The 17,288-nt window shown below is 49.8% G+C and overlaps 1 protein-coding gene across 3 annotated transcripts in view; it reads right to left on the reverse strand.

The window, feature by feature from the left end:
* GPATCH8 (G-patch domain containing 8) overlaps positions 1-17,013 on the reverse strand; it is a 91,329-nt gene extending 74,316 nt beyond the window's left edge. For 2 of the 3 annotated variants that reach the window (XM_040331516.1, XM_040331515.1), the window contains exon 1: positions 16,894-17,012. In XM_040331516.1, coding sequence (XP_040187450.1) covers positions 16,894-16,941 — 48 coding nt within the window. In that variant the 5' untranslated portion in view covers positions 16,942-17,012. Of the gene's footprint in view, positions 1-16,893 lie in introns of all 3 variants that reach the window. The other variant, XM_040331517.1, reaches the window with a different exon arrangement.
* Positions 17,014-17,288: the final 275 nt, after the last annotated feature.

Below are 17,288 nucleotides of genomic sequence, written 5' to 3' on the forward strand. Positions count from 1 at the left end.
GGCAGTGCTGGAAAAGAATGACGGCCACACAAAATATTGACACTTTGGGCCCAATTTGGAAATTTTTCACTTGGGGGTGTTCTCACTTTTGTGCCCAGGTGTTTAGACATTGTGCGTTGAGTTATTTTGAGGGGACAGCAAATTTACACTGTTATACAAGCTGTACACTCACTACTTTACATTGTAGCAAAGTGTAATTTCTTCATTGTTGTCACATGAAAAGATAGAATTTACAAAAATGTGAGGGGCGTACTCACTTTTGTGAGATCCTGTATATGCACTTTACCTGAAAATATATTTGCATTTATTATCTTGTTAAATGTAAAACGTACCCTTTCATCACATGTCTACAGGGAACATTTAGCAATTTCTGTGAGACATAAAGTTTACCAAAACATAAGAACAAGGAAGTAAAAAATATGAAAGTCGCATCAAAAGGTTACGATAAACACAAGTCGTGCGCTACATCTCCTTCAAAAAGGGGTTTTCTACTTAAGCCAATCGCATTAAACTATAATTTGTTATAACAAAACAGACTTAAAAAAAACACACAGAAGCACCCCCCGGAGGTGCTGTGCGGCTGGTGATGCATCGGCAATCTGCTCTGTCCTGTTAGGGGATCCTTGAACACAGGCCATCCATTCAGAGCGGCTAGGACTCATGCTATACATTGCGCAGACTAAGTGATAAACAGGCCTCGTCTGCAGAGATCGCATACCGCAAAGGTAGAACAGTCCAACTTAATATCCAACGCTGGCTCAAAAAGGGGACAAGACATGTGTTGAGGCTTCCCGAAACAGCGGCTTTCCAAGCAATACCAATTGTAAAATCGCATAGCGCCTCCACAGAGCTCAGCCTGTCCCCGAGACGCCGTACTCTATTGCATTGACAAATTGCAGCCAGATCTACGAGAGGCCCTGGAAATGCCTTCCCTACAATGGCCAGTATATTACTTACACATCAGTACCGTACAATGAGCATTTACTGCAATCGTCTTCATGATCGTGGAAGGCAGCCCAGTGATGGACTGTATCTGGTGGCAAGTAAAGCCAGATGGTGGCGGGGGTGGGGAGCTAATGGTACATTGCTGACATCAGTCAAGCTTTCCTTATCTACCAGCTAAAAAAACACGCTAAAAGCCTTTTATTGTTTTGCTCTATGGAAAGTCGTGAATTTGCAGTGCTGCCGTGCAATTCAAAATACAGAACCTGGAGAATCACAAGTGCTTGAGCATATGGGCTTGTTCACACCGTGTGTGATGAGCGGCATTAATCTGCACAGATCAACTCAGGCTCAATGCAAACGCTGCACTGGGGCGGGATGCATAAAAATACCGCACGTCACCCCACCTCTGATCACACACATGTTCAGAAGAGTAGAACAATGACATCACAATGGAGCGATCAGCTTTCATGTAAAATTGATTAGTGCGGCTCTAGAGCCACCCAATCACTTCTACAAGACTCAGAAGAGTCCCCTCCTCCCTGCGCTTTTTCTAGGCTCCATTCCCCGACACCAGTGATGGCGAACCTTGGCACCCCAGATGTTTTGGAACTATATCCCCCCCCCCCCCCCCCATGATGCGCATGCACTCTGCAGTGTAGTTGAGAATCATGGGAAATGTAGTTAAAAAAAACAGGGCTGTGGAGTCGGTAGATAAATGTTTCGACTCCTAAATGTTCCGACAATCTAAATTTAGTAGGAGTTGGAGTCGGTGCATTGTTTGCTGACTCCGACTCCAGGTACCCAAGATTTCCTCCGACTCCACAGCCCTGGGCGCAACACCATGTCTTAGTGCACCAGGTGACACCAACCCTAGTGACTCCACTGGCAGTAGAACATAGTACTGCCAGTTACATGCATTTCTGTCTGACGCCGGCCGCCCGATGACGATCGGCGTTCTTGCAGGAGGAGGAGCCTAGCTGAGCAGAGGGAGGAGGATTTTTCCAGGTTTCAGGCTACAGTGCGCAGAGGTGTTACACATTGACGTGCGCTGCGCCACCTCCTGAAGGCAGCAATATAACCTAGTTGTATCAGAACAACTGACCCTGTGCCCCTAATGAATATTTATTAATAGCCACAAGCGATCAGATTTTTATTTATTGGAAAACAGAGCTGCAGAAATGACAACCCCCCACGCCTTTGAAAATGATTTTAAAGAGCTGATATTTTCTGGAGAAGCCCTGTAAACATTCTACTAAATCGGAGCTTGTTATATAGGTCAGAAACGTAGGTACTGTCCTATTACTGTGCCTACTTATTCTATAAGCAGACTCCAGTAATCCAGAGGATTAAGGACTCCGATACATAGGTATGCAATATCCCCCGGCCCCTTATCTGAACACAGGAGGTAAAACATAACAGGGATCTGTAGAATGTACTATGGTGAGGACAGCAGAGGACTGGTAAAAGACACACAGAGGTGACTGCTGAGTCAGAACACTACAAAAATGTGTTTGGAAGAGTCCCCTGGTCGGCATACCTAGAATACCAAATGTGCACGGCGTACTCCTAAAAAGGCCAGACTGTCTCCTGCAAATACCACCGCGATATGTATTTTTCATTTGTTGGGCAGATTCAAAAATGCAAGACGCAGCTTCTCTATTGGGGAGGAGAAAAAAAAAAAAAAAAGCAGTTTTGCGTTTAAAGCCCCTGACCCTTTGCAAAAACGCACAAAAAATGCATTGACGTGAACATGTGCCCCATAGGAACTCATGGTTAAAAAAAAATAAGTCAGTATGTCTGCAATAGTGAAGCACTGGAACTTCGGCAGCATAGGCGTTTTCAATAAGGAGGTGGGTGCATATTTTTTTATTTTATACACTGACCAAATGTGCAGCAAAAAGGATTTTTACAGCAAAAAAAAAAAAAAAAAAAAAAAAAAGATACCCATAATGACAGACAATAAATCCACCAATTTCGTTTTCGGCCGGAGGGGGGGCAGCCCGCGTGCCCAGACTGGAAAGGGGGGGGGGGAGAGGGGGGCAGCCCGCGCGCCCAGACCTAGACTGCAAAGGGGGAGGGGGGGCAGCCCGCGCGCCCGGACTGGAGGGGGGATGGGGGGGCAGCCTGCGCGCCCAGACCCAAATTGGAGGGGGGGGGCAGCCCGCGCGCCCAGACCCAAATTGGAGGGGGGGGCAGCCCGCGCGCCCAGACCCAAATTGGAGGGGGGGGGCAGCCCGCGCGCCCAGACCCAAATTGGAGGGGGGGGGCAGCCCGCGCGCCCAGACCCAAATTGGAGGGGGGGGCAGCCCGCGCGCCCAGACCCAAATTGGAGGGGGGGGCAGCCCGCGCGCCCAGACCCAAATTGGAGGGGGGGGCAGCCCGCGCGCCAGGACCCAAATTGGAGGGGGGGGCAGCCCGCGCGCCCAGACCCAAATTGGAGGGGGGGGGCAGCCCGCGCGCCCAGACCCAAATTGGAGGGGGGGGCAGCCCGCGCGCCCGGACCCAAATTGGAGGGGGGGGGCAGCCCGCGCGCCCAGACCCAAATTGGAGGGGGGGGCAGCCCGCGCGCCCAGACCCAAATTGGAGGGGGGGGCAGCCCGCGCGCCCAGACCCAAATTGGAGGGGGGGGGCAGCCCGCGCGCCCAAACCCGAGGGGGAGAGGGGGCAGCCCGCGCGCCCAGACCCAAATTGGAGGGGGGGGGGGGGTAGCCCGCGCGCCCAGACCCGAGGGGGAGGGGGGGGGTAGCCCGCGCGCCCAGACCCAAATTGGAGGGGGAGGGGGGCAGCCCGCGCGCCCAGACCCAAATTGGAGGGGGAGAGGGGGGCAGCCCGCGCGCCCAGACCCAAATTGGAGGGGGAGAGGGGGGCAGCCCGCGCGCCCAGACCCAAATTGGAGGGGGAGAGGGGGGCAGCCCGCGCGCCCAGACCCAAATTGGGGGGGGGGGGGGCAGCCCACGCGCCCAGACCCAAATGGGGGGGGGGGGGGGCAGCCCACGCGCCCAGACCCAAATTGGAGGGGGGGGGGCAGCCCACGCGCCCAGACCCAAATTGGAGGGGGGGGGCAGCCCACGCGCCCAGACCCAAATTGGAGGGGGGGGGCAGCCCACGCGCCCAGACCCAAATTGGAGGGGGGGGGGCAGCCCACGCGCCCAGACCCAAATTGGAGGGGGGGCAGCCCACGCGCCCAGACCCAAATTGGAGGGGGGGGGGGGCAGCCCACGCGCCCAGACCCAAATTGGAGGGGGGGGCAGCCCACGCGCCCAGACCCAAATTGGAGGGGGAGGGGGGCAGCCCACGCGCCCAGACCCAAATTGGAGGGGGGGGGCAGCCCACGTGCCCAGACCCAAATTGGAGGGGGGCAGCCCACGCGCCCAGACCCAAATTGGAGGGGGGGGCAGCCCACGCGCCCAGACCCAAATGAAAGGATAGCCCGTGCATCCAGAGCTAGATTAAAAAAAAAAAAATTTACATTTCTACGTTTGGTGGAAGTATTCCTTTATAAGCCACAGCATACAGCACAATGATAGGACGCTCCATGTCACCATCCACTCTAATGACATTCATTTCCATGACACGCCAAAACTATTACTGGGAAAGGGGACATACTTGCGAACAGCTGACGAGCGACAGCTTCTCCAAATAGAAGCAACAGCAGCACCTGAAGCCAAAAAGAGTCTGTTTAACCCCCATACTGTCATTTCTACAGACTGCTCATCAGAACAAGTCATCCGTAATCATCGGACAGATCTGAAATATTATAAAATAGAAAGACGACTTTAGTGCAGCCACTTCAATACAACCCATTGGCAGGGGTGCGATTGGGCAAGTGTGCTGGGAAGGGGGAATGCCCCTGTAAGGCGTATCATTTTTTGGCAAGAATCTGTAAAGTTGTCTGAACACGTCTAGTTTCTATGTGGAATATTTTAGGGGCCGCCGCTACTCTGGGCTGACAAAGATGAACAATGGTAGCCAGTGTCACATACCCTACATGACCACAACAGATTCTGAATTACTACAGACTGAGGTCATCCTGTGCATGCGCCGCCGCTGACTCAATCAGGGGTCACATAACAATAGTGTGCATAAAGTGGGGGTGGAGCGGGTGCCCTGACAATAGGATCCATGTATGCTGTACACATGCAGACATTATGCAAATGTATACAGGCATACAGCAGAAAATACGCTCCATACACACAACATCAATGCAGATCTTTCTAGCTTTGGTTTATACCAGGGCTGTCCCGATACCGAGCATTTGTGCGAGTACATGCTCCCGATGCCTGATCCGATACCCGGATGTCGGCGGACGGAGAGGGGGCGGAGCCAGTGGGGTAGCGTGGACGGCGCCGGGTGCATAAATTTAGGGGGACGCCAGGCAGTGTGCGTCACTGCCGGATTCGTCCCCCTAATGTTCCTGTGAATGGTCATGTAACGGGGCGGGCGGGGCTATCCGTGATCACGGCGGGGCGAGGCTAGCCTATCCACAATCACGGCAGGGCTGGTCCCGCCTCCGGACCGATATGTTGTCTTCCTATCCTCCAGGCTCCCCCTCTCTTCACCTCCTCCAGGCTGATGGAACACACAAGCTGCAGGTGAGACTGTCAGCCAGAGAGAGAGGTTAGAGTAGTTTAGACAAGTCAGTATTGGTCAGTATGTAGTGGACAGAGCAGTGGTCAGTAGTGCCCTCCACCCGTCAGTGCCACCCACCCGTCAGTGCCATAATCAGTGACACCCACCCACCCGTCAGTACCCATTTTTAAAATGGTCACATGACATAAAAAAAAAAAATTAAAAAAGTATCGGCGAGTACTTGGAAAAAAAAAAAAAAAAAAAAAAAAAAAAAAAAAGTATCGGTACTTGTACTCGGTCTTAAATAAAAGTGGTATCGGGACAACCCTAGTTTATACAGCTAAACACGCAGACGCAGATGCAAAAACCAGCGTTTAAACTGCATTTTACCACGTTTGCGTTTATAAGCGTTTAGTTAAAGTGGAGGTTCCCCCTAAAAAAAAATTCTAACAATCCATTCAGAAGCCTGATTACACTGCGGGTAGGCTGGGGTTTATTTTTTTCCGTACATACCTCGTTATCGCCGTTTCATCCCTCGGCTTCCGGGTATGATTCTTGCTGGACCTAGTTGATTGACGTTCCTCCGACCGGCGCATACTGCGCGTCACGACTTTCCGACAGAAGCCGAACGTTATAGCGCAGGCGCCGTACAGAGTCGGCTCTATACGGCGCCTGCGCAGCGACGTTCGGCTTATTTCGGAAAGTAGTGACGTCAAGTATGCGTCGGTCGGAGGAACGTCAATCAACTAGGACCGCCCAGCCCCACAAGAATCATACCCGGAAGCCGAGGGATGAAACGGAGATATCGAGGTATGTACGGAAAAAAAAAAACCCAGCCTACCCGCAGTGTAATCAGGCTTCTGAATGTATTGTTAGAATTTTTTTTAGGGGGAACCTCCACTTTAAGAAACATCATAAGATCCTCCCTAAGCTCAAAAAACAGTATTTAACCATTTCAGCCATTTTGTGAGACCAGAGTGAGTAGCAGCTGAGAGCAGCAGTGTACCTGTATTTAGCGTGTCACTTGCCACATCACCTGCCACAAGTTGTGGATTGTCCACTTGCCACAAGTTGTGAATTGTCCATGCAAGCAATTAAATTTTTTTAATGGTTTTTCATAATTTATTTTTTTTACATTAGAAATCTCAAAAAAGTAAAAAACGCATATAAAACGAAATCGTGGCAAAACGCCGGTACCGCGTTTTTGCGTCTGAACCCATTTTTTTGCTTCTGAAAAAACGAGCATAAAACGCAACTGCCGAAAAACATGACTGTGTGCATGGACACATAGGATAAGGGCTCTTTCACACGGCTCTTTCACACGGAGCGGACCGTTTCTGTGTCCGCTCCGTGTGTCCGCCAAAGCTCAGCGGGGATCCCCGCTGAGCTGTCGGCGGAGAGGGCGGTCCCCGCACACAGTGCAGGGACCGCCCTGTCTCTGCTCTCCCCTATGGGGGGGGGGGAAATCGGATGCAGACGGACCGTCTGTCCGTCTGCATCCGATCCGTTCCGCCGAACGGAAGAAAAATAGGGTTTCTTCCGTTCGGAAAAGCGGATCCCGACGGACGCGGACGCTAGCGGATGCTCCCTCCGCTAACGGACGCGATCCCATAGGGATTCATTACAAGTCCATTAAGGGACTTGTAATGAACGGACGAACGGTCTGCTCGTGTGAAAGGACCCTAACATTGAATGTGTTCAGGGGCAGTTGAAAAAGCTGTCCAAATGCCTCTGAACACGCATTTACCAGCGTCTCGTGTGCATGGGGCCTAAGTCGGCATGCAAAGACATTTCGTCCAATTTCACGCTCTTGACATTGTGGAAACAGTTTGGGAATGGCTACTTTCTGTTCCAACATGACAGCGCACCAGTGCACAAAGCAAGGTCTATAAAGACATGGATGAGCGAGTTTGGGGGTGAAGGAACTTGACAGGACAGATGTGTATAATTCTCCATTTACGCACATAAACCTTCATTAACATGCAATTATGCACCTTATTGGCCGAACCATTCGGGGCCGACATGTCACCATCAATGTGTAGCCAGTGGAGACACAGCCACTGATTACAGACTACTGAAGTTTACATGATAGCCCTGAAGAAGTTGTCATTAGCACAAACCTTACAATGTGTACAGCATACTAACAACTTTAAAAGCCCAAATCTTTCTGCCGAGCTTCTGACAGATCCTGCGTCTGAGGGAGCCCTTAGACAAATCAGGCATTCATATGTTTAGTGTTACGGGGGTGGAGAACTCTGCAGTACACTTGGCTTTTCTAGCCATTGTCCCATCCCCTCCCCCAAAATAGAAGCCATTACGGGGGGGCACAGACCACCAGACATTATAATCCCTCTCTACTATATATATATATATATATATATATATATATAAAAAAAAAGCTTTGCCTTTAGTGACACTAAGATTCAAGAGCAGATAATGAAAATCGCACGACACACAAATGAGGAAATGATGTGGGCTAAATGTAACAAACAGTGGGAGGACAGCTTGCCTCTGACCTACGAGTCGTGTTGTCTGGAAGGCTTTGTTTACAAAATCTCCAGGGCAGGAAGATGGAGTAAACATTACATAACTGGAGGCCAAAGAGTCATGTTATGAGTAGAGATCAGTAAAGAGCACCGCCCTGATACATAGAGATCAACTCCCTCCATGGAGAGACATGAATGCAGCTCTGTACTCCTCAATATATTCTGTATTGTTCTTCAACGACAGCAAGGAGGGAGAGTGTCTTGTAGTCTCTGTACGGCCTTCCTTCTGGGGGTCAATCTGCAGCCATTTGAATGGAGAAGCTGTGATGATGTCACTCCTGCACATGAAGTCATGATTGTATCATCACTCTGTAATGACATCACACAGAGTGTAACTTCAGTTCAGAGTGCATCGTGACAGCACAATCCAGGGCTCGACAAACCCCAGATCGCCATGGTGACTGCATCCTGGCGCCTAGGAATTGGCATCATGGGGGGGGGGGGTTCAGCTGGGCACAACAGGTGTCACGGAACAGACCAGTCCTGTTAAAGCTTGGCGGGGGTCTTTAGGCGTCACAAGCCTTGCGTGCGCATGCATGATGATGGGGTGGGTTAAAGGAAGAGAGGGGCGGGTCAGGGGAGGAGGGGAACCCCTGGCAGAATATGTACCCTGTGTAGTTCTCAGTGAAATGGCAGTGTCTCCTACAGGATCACCGAGTGTGGGTCCAGGTAGACCCTTAGCCTCACCTCGGAGCAGGAACCGGTGGCACTGAAAGGGCTCAGCAATGGCCCAGATCCAGACACCCCCACAGGCTCAGGCTGTGGCTCCAACTCAGGTCTGGGCAACCCGATACCCCCTGGACAGCCCAGCCCCATTACGGCCCATCAGTGCAGCTAAAAACACTGATCTTTTAGCAAGAGATGAAAAACCATTGGTGGTCAATAAGGATGAGCTCTGGCGTGTTCGCATAGAACACGTGCAGAGCCCGCCAGGAAGTGTGCACGTAGCTACGCTAATAACAGCCAGGGAGACATTTCACGATCCCTGCAGCCGAGCATCGGGACAATGTCTCCCTGGCTGTGATTAGCACAGCGCCGTGCACACTTCCTGGCGGGCTCTGCACATGTTCTATGCGAACACGCCAGAGCTCATCCTTAGTGGTCAACCATCACCAAAAGAAAGCCATATGTGGAGAGGGGGGGGGGGGGGGGGGAGAATAAAAATCATGGGTACAGTGCTGCATGACTAAGCAATTGTCAATCAAAGCGTGACCGTGCCAAGATTAAAATCTACCTGGGCAGAAAGGTGGTAAAAGTAACCAGTACGCAAGTGGTTAAAATAAACCAAACCCCCAACTGGCTCCTAAATTCAAAGAAAATTTGTTACGCCCCGTCACTGTCTACTACAACTGATATTCACAAGTTTATCTGTAGGTACAAGCGAAATAGCGCCATTTACGATCGATTTAAAGTCAATAGCGTCTGGTGCACCAAAAACATCTCAAAAGTCCAAACATGGCACAAAATTGCAATGCATGTTTGCTGCCTTGGTCACTGTGGTGCCACTCAAAATAGATGGCAACATGTGTATCCCCTCATTTTGTTTCACTGCCCAGTATAACCCTTCATCACTCATATCCAAAACACAGATGTCTTCCTGTACATACACCAGCAATAAATCCAACTGATCACCACACTACTATCAGCACTCATACGGTGTAAGGGTTACACCCTGGGGGCAATGACGAGTACATCCCAGTACTCATTCCAGCAGCATGGAGAATCAATGAAGGTGCACCACATGCCAAAGTCAGACTCTTCACAGGGAAACAAGTTGCGAGGCCCAGTGGGTGCGACAATGCGATCTACATATACCGTGAATCATTTCTGTGTACACAGCTTTTGGCAGATAAGCAATATTTTGGAACGCGGGAAAATGAACGCCAACGTTTATCGCAATCATTTTTATACAGTTTCTCCCATGACAGAATCGATCTAACACCACGGCACATGATCGCACAATTACTGAGGACTATAGTTGGTGTTGGGGTGTATATTCAGGTGCAAACTTCACACCTATGCATTTTAGGACAAGTGTTCCTATTGAAAGCGATGGAAACGCATGAAAAATGCATGCTATGTTTTAATGTGTACCAGCTTGTGTTTTTACACACACTGATGCACAATACAAAGTGCAATACGTGCGCAAACGTTGAAAATGCTGCCTAAGATTTGGTTGTCAAAGGTTACTTGTTTGGGTGCAGTGTACACATCAACTGAAGGAAAGTCACATGGCTGTTTTTCTATGCAGCCCTCGGTGTACTTTGATTAGACAATGCCCCCCTGGTAGTTCTCCAGTTGTCAATGGCTTATTACTGTGCAGGAGGAAGGCGGTTCACCCCTGAAACGCGCAAGCCAAAATGCACACCTGAGGTAACTAAAGGTTACTGAATAGGATTCAGTAGGACAGTTCTGGCATTCAGTGGCCAGATCAAGGCTTCCCATGATATCTCTTCAATTTCGACCCACACATCATATGTTTTTGCACAATTTGCCATCTGAAGGTAATGTACCCACTTAATCCTAAATGCAGTGGTTCCTAGTAGGGATGAGCTTAGGCATGTTTGTACATTAGAACCCACCAGAAAGCTGCGAAAGCCAACAGCGGAGGCATTCCCTGGCACCACACCTATGCAAGGGGTGTGTACACATGTGACTAGAGGTCAACCGATATAGGTTCTTCTCTGTCCGATGCCAATATATAATGCGGCTGATAATGTAGGCAAATTTTTATTTTATTTCCCCCCCCCCCCCTTAGTCTCAAACTCACCACTCCATCGAACCCCCCCCCCCCCCGCGCTTGCTCCTGTCACTTTAACACACACACACACACACTAACACACACACGTTGTCCTCAGTACAGAGGGAGATCAAAATTGAGTTGATGTCGGGAGCTATCAACACCAGCCAATGGGATAGGATCTGGGTGGGCTGCTACGTGTGGCCCCACCCCCTTAAACAGCCCAATCATTGGCTGGTGTTGGATAGCTGCTGGGTCCCACCCACCGCTGAATTTGACAGCTTCTCTCTCTGCATTCAGTTACATGTCAGTTTCACACACACAGAAGAGCTGGCAAATTCAGTGGTGATGTCAGTGACCCAGTAGCTATCCAACACCAGTCAAATGATTGGGCTTTTTAACTACCTGGGATCCGCTAGCCGTCAAATGACAGCTACAGCGCGGATCCCAAAATCCAAGTGGACGTCAATTGACGGCCGCCCCTTTGGGCGGTCCCCGCGCGCGCTCCAGAGCGCGCAGCAGGGAAAATCTGTGTTGGCCGTGTCCCTTGGACACAGCCAATTACAGATCGCCGCGAACGGCCAATCAGAGTGGCCGTTTGCGATGCGATCTGTGCGGCCAATGAGAGATGATCTCATATGTAAACATATGAGATCATCTCTCATTGCCGTTTTACACAGAGACAGCGTCCTGTCTCTGGAGAGGAGACCGATCTGTGTCTCTTGTACATAGGGACACAGATCGGTCACCCCCCCAGTCACCCCCCTCCACCTACAGTTAGAACACTATATAGGAAACATATTTAACCCCTTCCTCACCTCCTAGTGTTAACCCCTTCAATGCCAGTCACATTTATACTGTAATTAGTGCATATTTATAGCACTGATCGCAGTATAAATGTGAATGGCGCCAAAAATGTGTCCGACATAACGTCGCAGTCCCAATAAAAATCGCAGATTGCCGCCATTTCTAGTAAAAAAATAAATAAAATAAAAATAATAATTCTGTCCCCTATTTTGTAAGCGCTATAACTTTTGTGCAAACCAGTCGCTTATTGCGATTTTTTTTACCAAAAATATGTAGAAGAATACGTATCGGCCTAAACTGAGAAAAAAAATGTGTTTTTTTTTTAAATTGGGATATTTATTATAGCAAGAAGTAAAAAATATTGTATTTTTTTCAAAATTGTCGCACTTTTTTGTTTATAGCGCAAAAAATAAAACCGCACAGGCGATCAAATACCACCAAAAGAAAGCTCTACTTGTGGGGAAAAAAGGACTTCAATTTTGTTTGGGAGCCACGTCGCACGACCGCGCAATTGTTAGTTAAAGCGACGCAGTGCCGAAAGCTGAAATTTCACCTGGGCAGGAGGGGGGTATATGTGCCCAGTAAGCAAGTGGTTAAGGGGGCAGGGACACACGTAGCAGACCACACAGATCCTGTCCCATTGGCTGGTGTTGATAGCTGCTGGGTCCCGACATCAACACTCAATTTTGACAGCTCCTCTCTCTGCATTCAGTTACATGTCAGTTTCACACACCGCTGCTCTGCAAACAGAGTGTGGAGAAGTGAGGAGAAACGTGGGCATGGTGCATTCAGTGTTAAATATCGGCCTAATTTGCATGATTGGCCAAGGAAGATTTCTCCAAAATTACCAAATATCAGCCGACCTCTACGTGTGACTGCGGGGTGGTGAACGAGGCCTCCTCCACCTATGGTTGGTGGCCAGCTTTGACAGCTTCCGGGTGAGATAGCTCAGGTGATTCAGTTCGGAACAGTGTCTAAACTCATCTCTGGTTCCTAGAATCATCAGCTGACCCCACCAATGGCATTTCATCTGCCAACGGCAATTTAGACACCTTGTTCATATTATAGACAGTTAGAATCTTAAAGGAGGATATTTGCTCGAAAAGAACTCTGCATCAATCTCTTCCTAACCCTAGTCTGTTTATGATAGAGATATATATAGAGATATATATATATATAGAGAGATATATATATATATAGATATATATATATATATATATATATATATATATATATATATATATATATATATAGCAACTGCAAGTGATAAAGTAGTGAAAGCCAACTCCCAAAACGCAAGAGGACTGCTCAGAAGATCTACAAAGAAGTGGAAGGGAGCGTCGGACTCCATGTAGTAGTAAGAATGTTTCTTAAAACACATACTTTCCCATAGCCGGGTGAAGTTCCTTTTTAATGCCCTGGGGTCAGAGCAATTTCACAGCACTAGTAATCAAATATTTGATTCATACATTTCTAACAAATGAAGACACAGCAACATCTGCAACACATGCCACTGTGCCTCTATACAAAAAAGCACAGCAAGTGCCGGTTAACACAGGGGCGACTTGTGCTACCCACAATGGTGGCGGCAGCACCCGATGGAAACAGCTGAAGTGCAGACAGACATCGCTGGACTCCAGGATTGGGGGGGGGGTACCCATTTTTTGACAGTTAGCCTGTCCCTACTTCTGACGTACCGCGGTGAGCTTCAATGGAAGTTGAGCACCCCTTCTGCCATCAGAAAGCAAGGCTTCACTACCGGGTTCCTTTACCAGCAATGGTGGCATCTGCACCCGACAACATTGGCTGGATTGCTGACATTGCCTGGGATTCCCGGACAAGCAAGTGTAAAATTATAAGTCAAGCTGTGCAGAATCACATGTATACGATATTCTGGGATCGAGCGTGCACCGCCGGGGGGGCAATCGCTCCTGCTGTAATTTTACACATCGGGTCCAATGTACCCGATGTACGCCGGCACCTGCTGTTAGTTTAGTACACTGACAGAATGCCAGTCTGCCCATATAAAACAAGGCAGATTGTCATTCTGTCAGTACAGAAGGCATGGATCCTGTGTCCCCCCCCCCCCGCCAAGGATGCCCACACCAGACCAGGGATGCCAATCAATGGCCACAATAAGCATCACCGATTGGCATGCATCAGTACATTCGTGCCACCTAGCAGTGCCCATCCATGCCACCAATCAGTGCCCATCAATTCCACCTCATCAGTGCCACCTCATTGGTGCTGCCTTATCAGTGTTCGTCAGTGCAGCCCCATCAGTGAAGGAGAAAACATACTTATTTACGAGGTTTTGTAACGAAAACAAAAAAAAGCATTTGTTTTTCAAAATTTTCGGTCTTTTTTATCAGAAAATAAAAATCCATTACTGGAACCATGTCCTGTGGTCTGAAGAGACCAAGATAACCGTATTCGGCTCAGATGGTGTCAGGCGTGTGTGGCGGCAACCAAGTGAGGAGTACAAAGAAAAGTGTATCTGGTCTACAGTCAAGCATGGTGGTGGGAGTGTCATGGTCTGGGGCTGCATGAGTGCTGCCGGAACTGGGGAGATACAGATCATTGAGGGAACAATGAATGCCAACATGTACTGTGACTTCACAGACTGGTCTGCAAGGTAGTATTCCAACATGATAACCACGCCAAACACACCTCCAAGATGACTACTGCCTTGCTAAAGAAGCTGAGGGTAAAGGTGATGGACTGGCCAAGTATGTCTCCAGACCTAAACCCTATTGAGCATATGTGGGGCATCCTCAAATGAAAGGTGGAGTTGACCTCCGGTGCTTGCCCCCCTTTGAGCGAGTACCCATATTATCAACTGATGAGAGGCTTGAGATGTGCCGGCCCAATGCTTTAAGTTCTAGTTTTTTTTTGTGTTTTATGCATTGGGGAGGTCTCCACTTTCGGCTCGCTACCCGGCCCTTGGGCCTTTGTGACACTATTTAGAGTAAAGATTTTACAAAAAAAAAAAAACACGGAAGGTGGAGGAGCGCAAGGTCTCTAACATCCCCCAGCTCTGTGATGTCGCCATGGAGGAGGGGAAGAGGACTCCAGTGGCAACCTGTGAAGCTCTGGTGAACTCCATGCCCAAGAGGGTTAAGGCAGTGCTGGAAAATAATGGCGGCCACACAAAATATTGACACTTTGGGCCCAATTTGGACATTTTCACTTAGGGGTGTACTCACTTTTGTTGCCAGTAGTTTAGACATTAATGGCTGTGTGTTGGGCTATTTTGAGTGGGACAGCAAATTTACACTGTTATACAAGCTGTACAATCACTACACAACATTGTAGCAAAGTGTAACTTTTGTGAGATGCGGTAAAAGTATCTTGTAGACCAGAGCATTTGAAAGCAGTCAACAGTAACTTTTCCAGTACGCCAACAAGTCTGGTGCTCCTGTAGATCCCCATGGAAAAACATGGCTAACAACTATACTAAAAGTACAGGGGGTAGTCCGTACACAGGTCTGGGGGGAAGAATGGGGGGTGGGGTAGTCCATACACAGGACAGGGGGGTGGACATATAATGAGGGGGGGGGACACAGAAGAGAAGATTGAGTACTGATATGTACACACGGTGTCAGGTATCCGGCGTGGAGACATAGATGGGAGGACAGTGTCAGGTATCTGATATACAGACACAGAATGTGAATAATGACACTGGAGTATCAGGTATACAGAGAGAGGATGATAGTACTGAGGTCTGGTACACAGAGAATGATGGGGGGGGGGTCTAGTATACAGAGAATGATGGGGGTGATGGGGTCTAGTATACAGAGAATGATGGGGGTGATGGGGTCTAGTATACAGAGAATGATGGGGGTGATGATGGGGGGGGTCTAGTATACAGAGAATGATGGGGGTGATGATGGGGGGGGTCTAGTATACAGAGAATGATGGGGGTGATGATGGGGGGGGGTCTAGTATACAGAGAATGATGGGGGTGATGGGGTCTAGTATACAGAGAATGATGGGGCGATGATGGGGGGGTCTGGTATACAGAGAATGATGGGGGTGATGTGAGGGGGGGGGTCTAGTATACAGCGAATGATGGGGGTGATGATTTGGGGGGGGGGCTCTAGCATACAGAGAATGATGGGGGTGATGATTTGGGGGGGGGCTCTAGCATACAGAGAATGATGGGGGTGATGATTTGGGGGGGGGGCTCTAGCATACAGAGAATGATGGGGGTGATGATTTGGGGGGGGGCTCTAGCATACAGAGAATGATGGGGGTGATGATTTGGGGGGGGGGCTCTAGCATACAGAGAATGATGGGGGTGATGATTTGGGGGGGGCTCTAGCATACAGAGAATGATGGGGGTGATGATTTGGGGGGGGCTCTAGCATACAGAGAATGATGGGGGTGATGATTTGGGGGGGGGCTCTAGCATACAGAGAATGATGGGGGTGATGATTTGGGGGGGCTCTAGCATACAGAGAATGATGGGGGTGATGATTTGGGGGGGGCTCTAGCATACAGAGAATGATGGGGGTGATGATTTGGGGGGGCTCTAGCATACAGAGAATGATGGGGGTGATGATTTGGGGGGGGGCTCTAGCATACAGAGAATGATGGGGGTGATGATTTGGGGGGGGGGGCTCTAGCATACAGAGAATGATGGGGGTGATGATTTGGGGGGGGGGCTCTAGCATACAGAGAATGATGGGGGTGATGATGGGGGGGGGGCGCTAGCATACAGAGAATGATGGGGGTGATTATTTGGGGGGGGCTCTAGCATACAGAGAATGATGGGGGGGATGATTTGGGGGGGGCTCTAGCATACAGAGAATGATAGGGGTGATTTGGGGGGGCTCTAGCATACAGAGAATGATAGGGGTGATGATTTGGGGGGGGCTCTAGCATACAGAGAATGATGGGGAGGGAGTCTAGTATACAGAGAATGATGGGGGTGATGGTGGTTTAGTATACAGAGGATGGGGGGGGGGTCTAGTATAGATGAGGGGTCTAGTATAGAGGATGGGGGGGTCTGGTACACAGATGAGGGGGGTCGGGTATACAGATGGGGGGTCTGGTACACAGATGAGGGGTCGGTGGTCTCAGTGGGAGGAGCCTGTGTACAGCAGCTGGGTTCATACAAGGTGAGGCAGAGCGGGGGAGGGGTGTACGGAGGAGTCCCTGATCTCCGGGGTCACTGTGTGGGGGAAGGGAGGCCCCCCTCGGCCTCTCACTATAATACAGACTGGTTCCCCCACTGACTCCCCGCCGTCCCCTCCCCCATGTCCCGCTCCCCCCGCCCCGCACCTGAAAGTCTCGGTCCTCGTTAAACCGGGAGAATCTATCCGCGGCCATCTTCCTGCGTCTGCGGGAACCAGAATCGCGTACATCACACTCCGCCCACTCGTCATAGGACGCAGCGACAAGCTCATCCCATAGAACGAGACTACGCACTTTCCCTCAGTCACGTTTTGCGTGCAACAACAGCACCGCCCCCTTCTCTCTTCTGCCTCTCCGCCTTCTCAGCTGTGTGATTGGCTGTTGTTTTCATGGAGCCTCGAGAGGAGGAGGGGCATGGCACCATTATACCGGAGTATGGATGGGTCAGTATACACTACAGTACTACCAAAAGTATTGGGACACCTGCCTGTGTGGCAGGGGTGCAGCCGTGCCATTCTGCTAATGTATATGTACAGGCAGCG

Source organism: Rana temporaria, chromosome 12 (assembly GCF_905171775.1).
Source record: "Rana temporaria chromosome 12, aRanTem1.1, whole genome shotgun sequence".
NCBI lineage: Eukaryota > Metazoa > Chordata > Amphibia > Anura > Ranidae > Rana > Rana temporaria.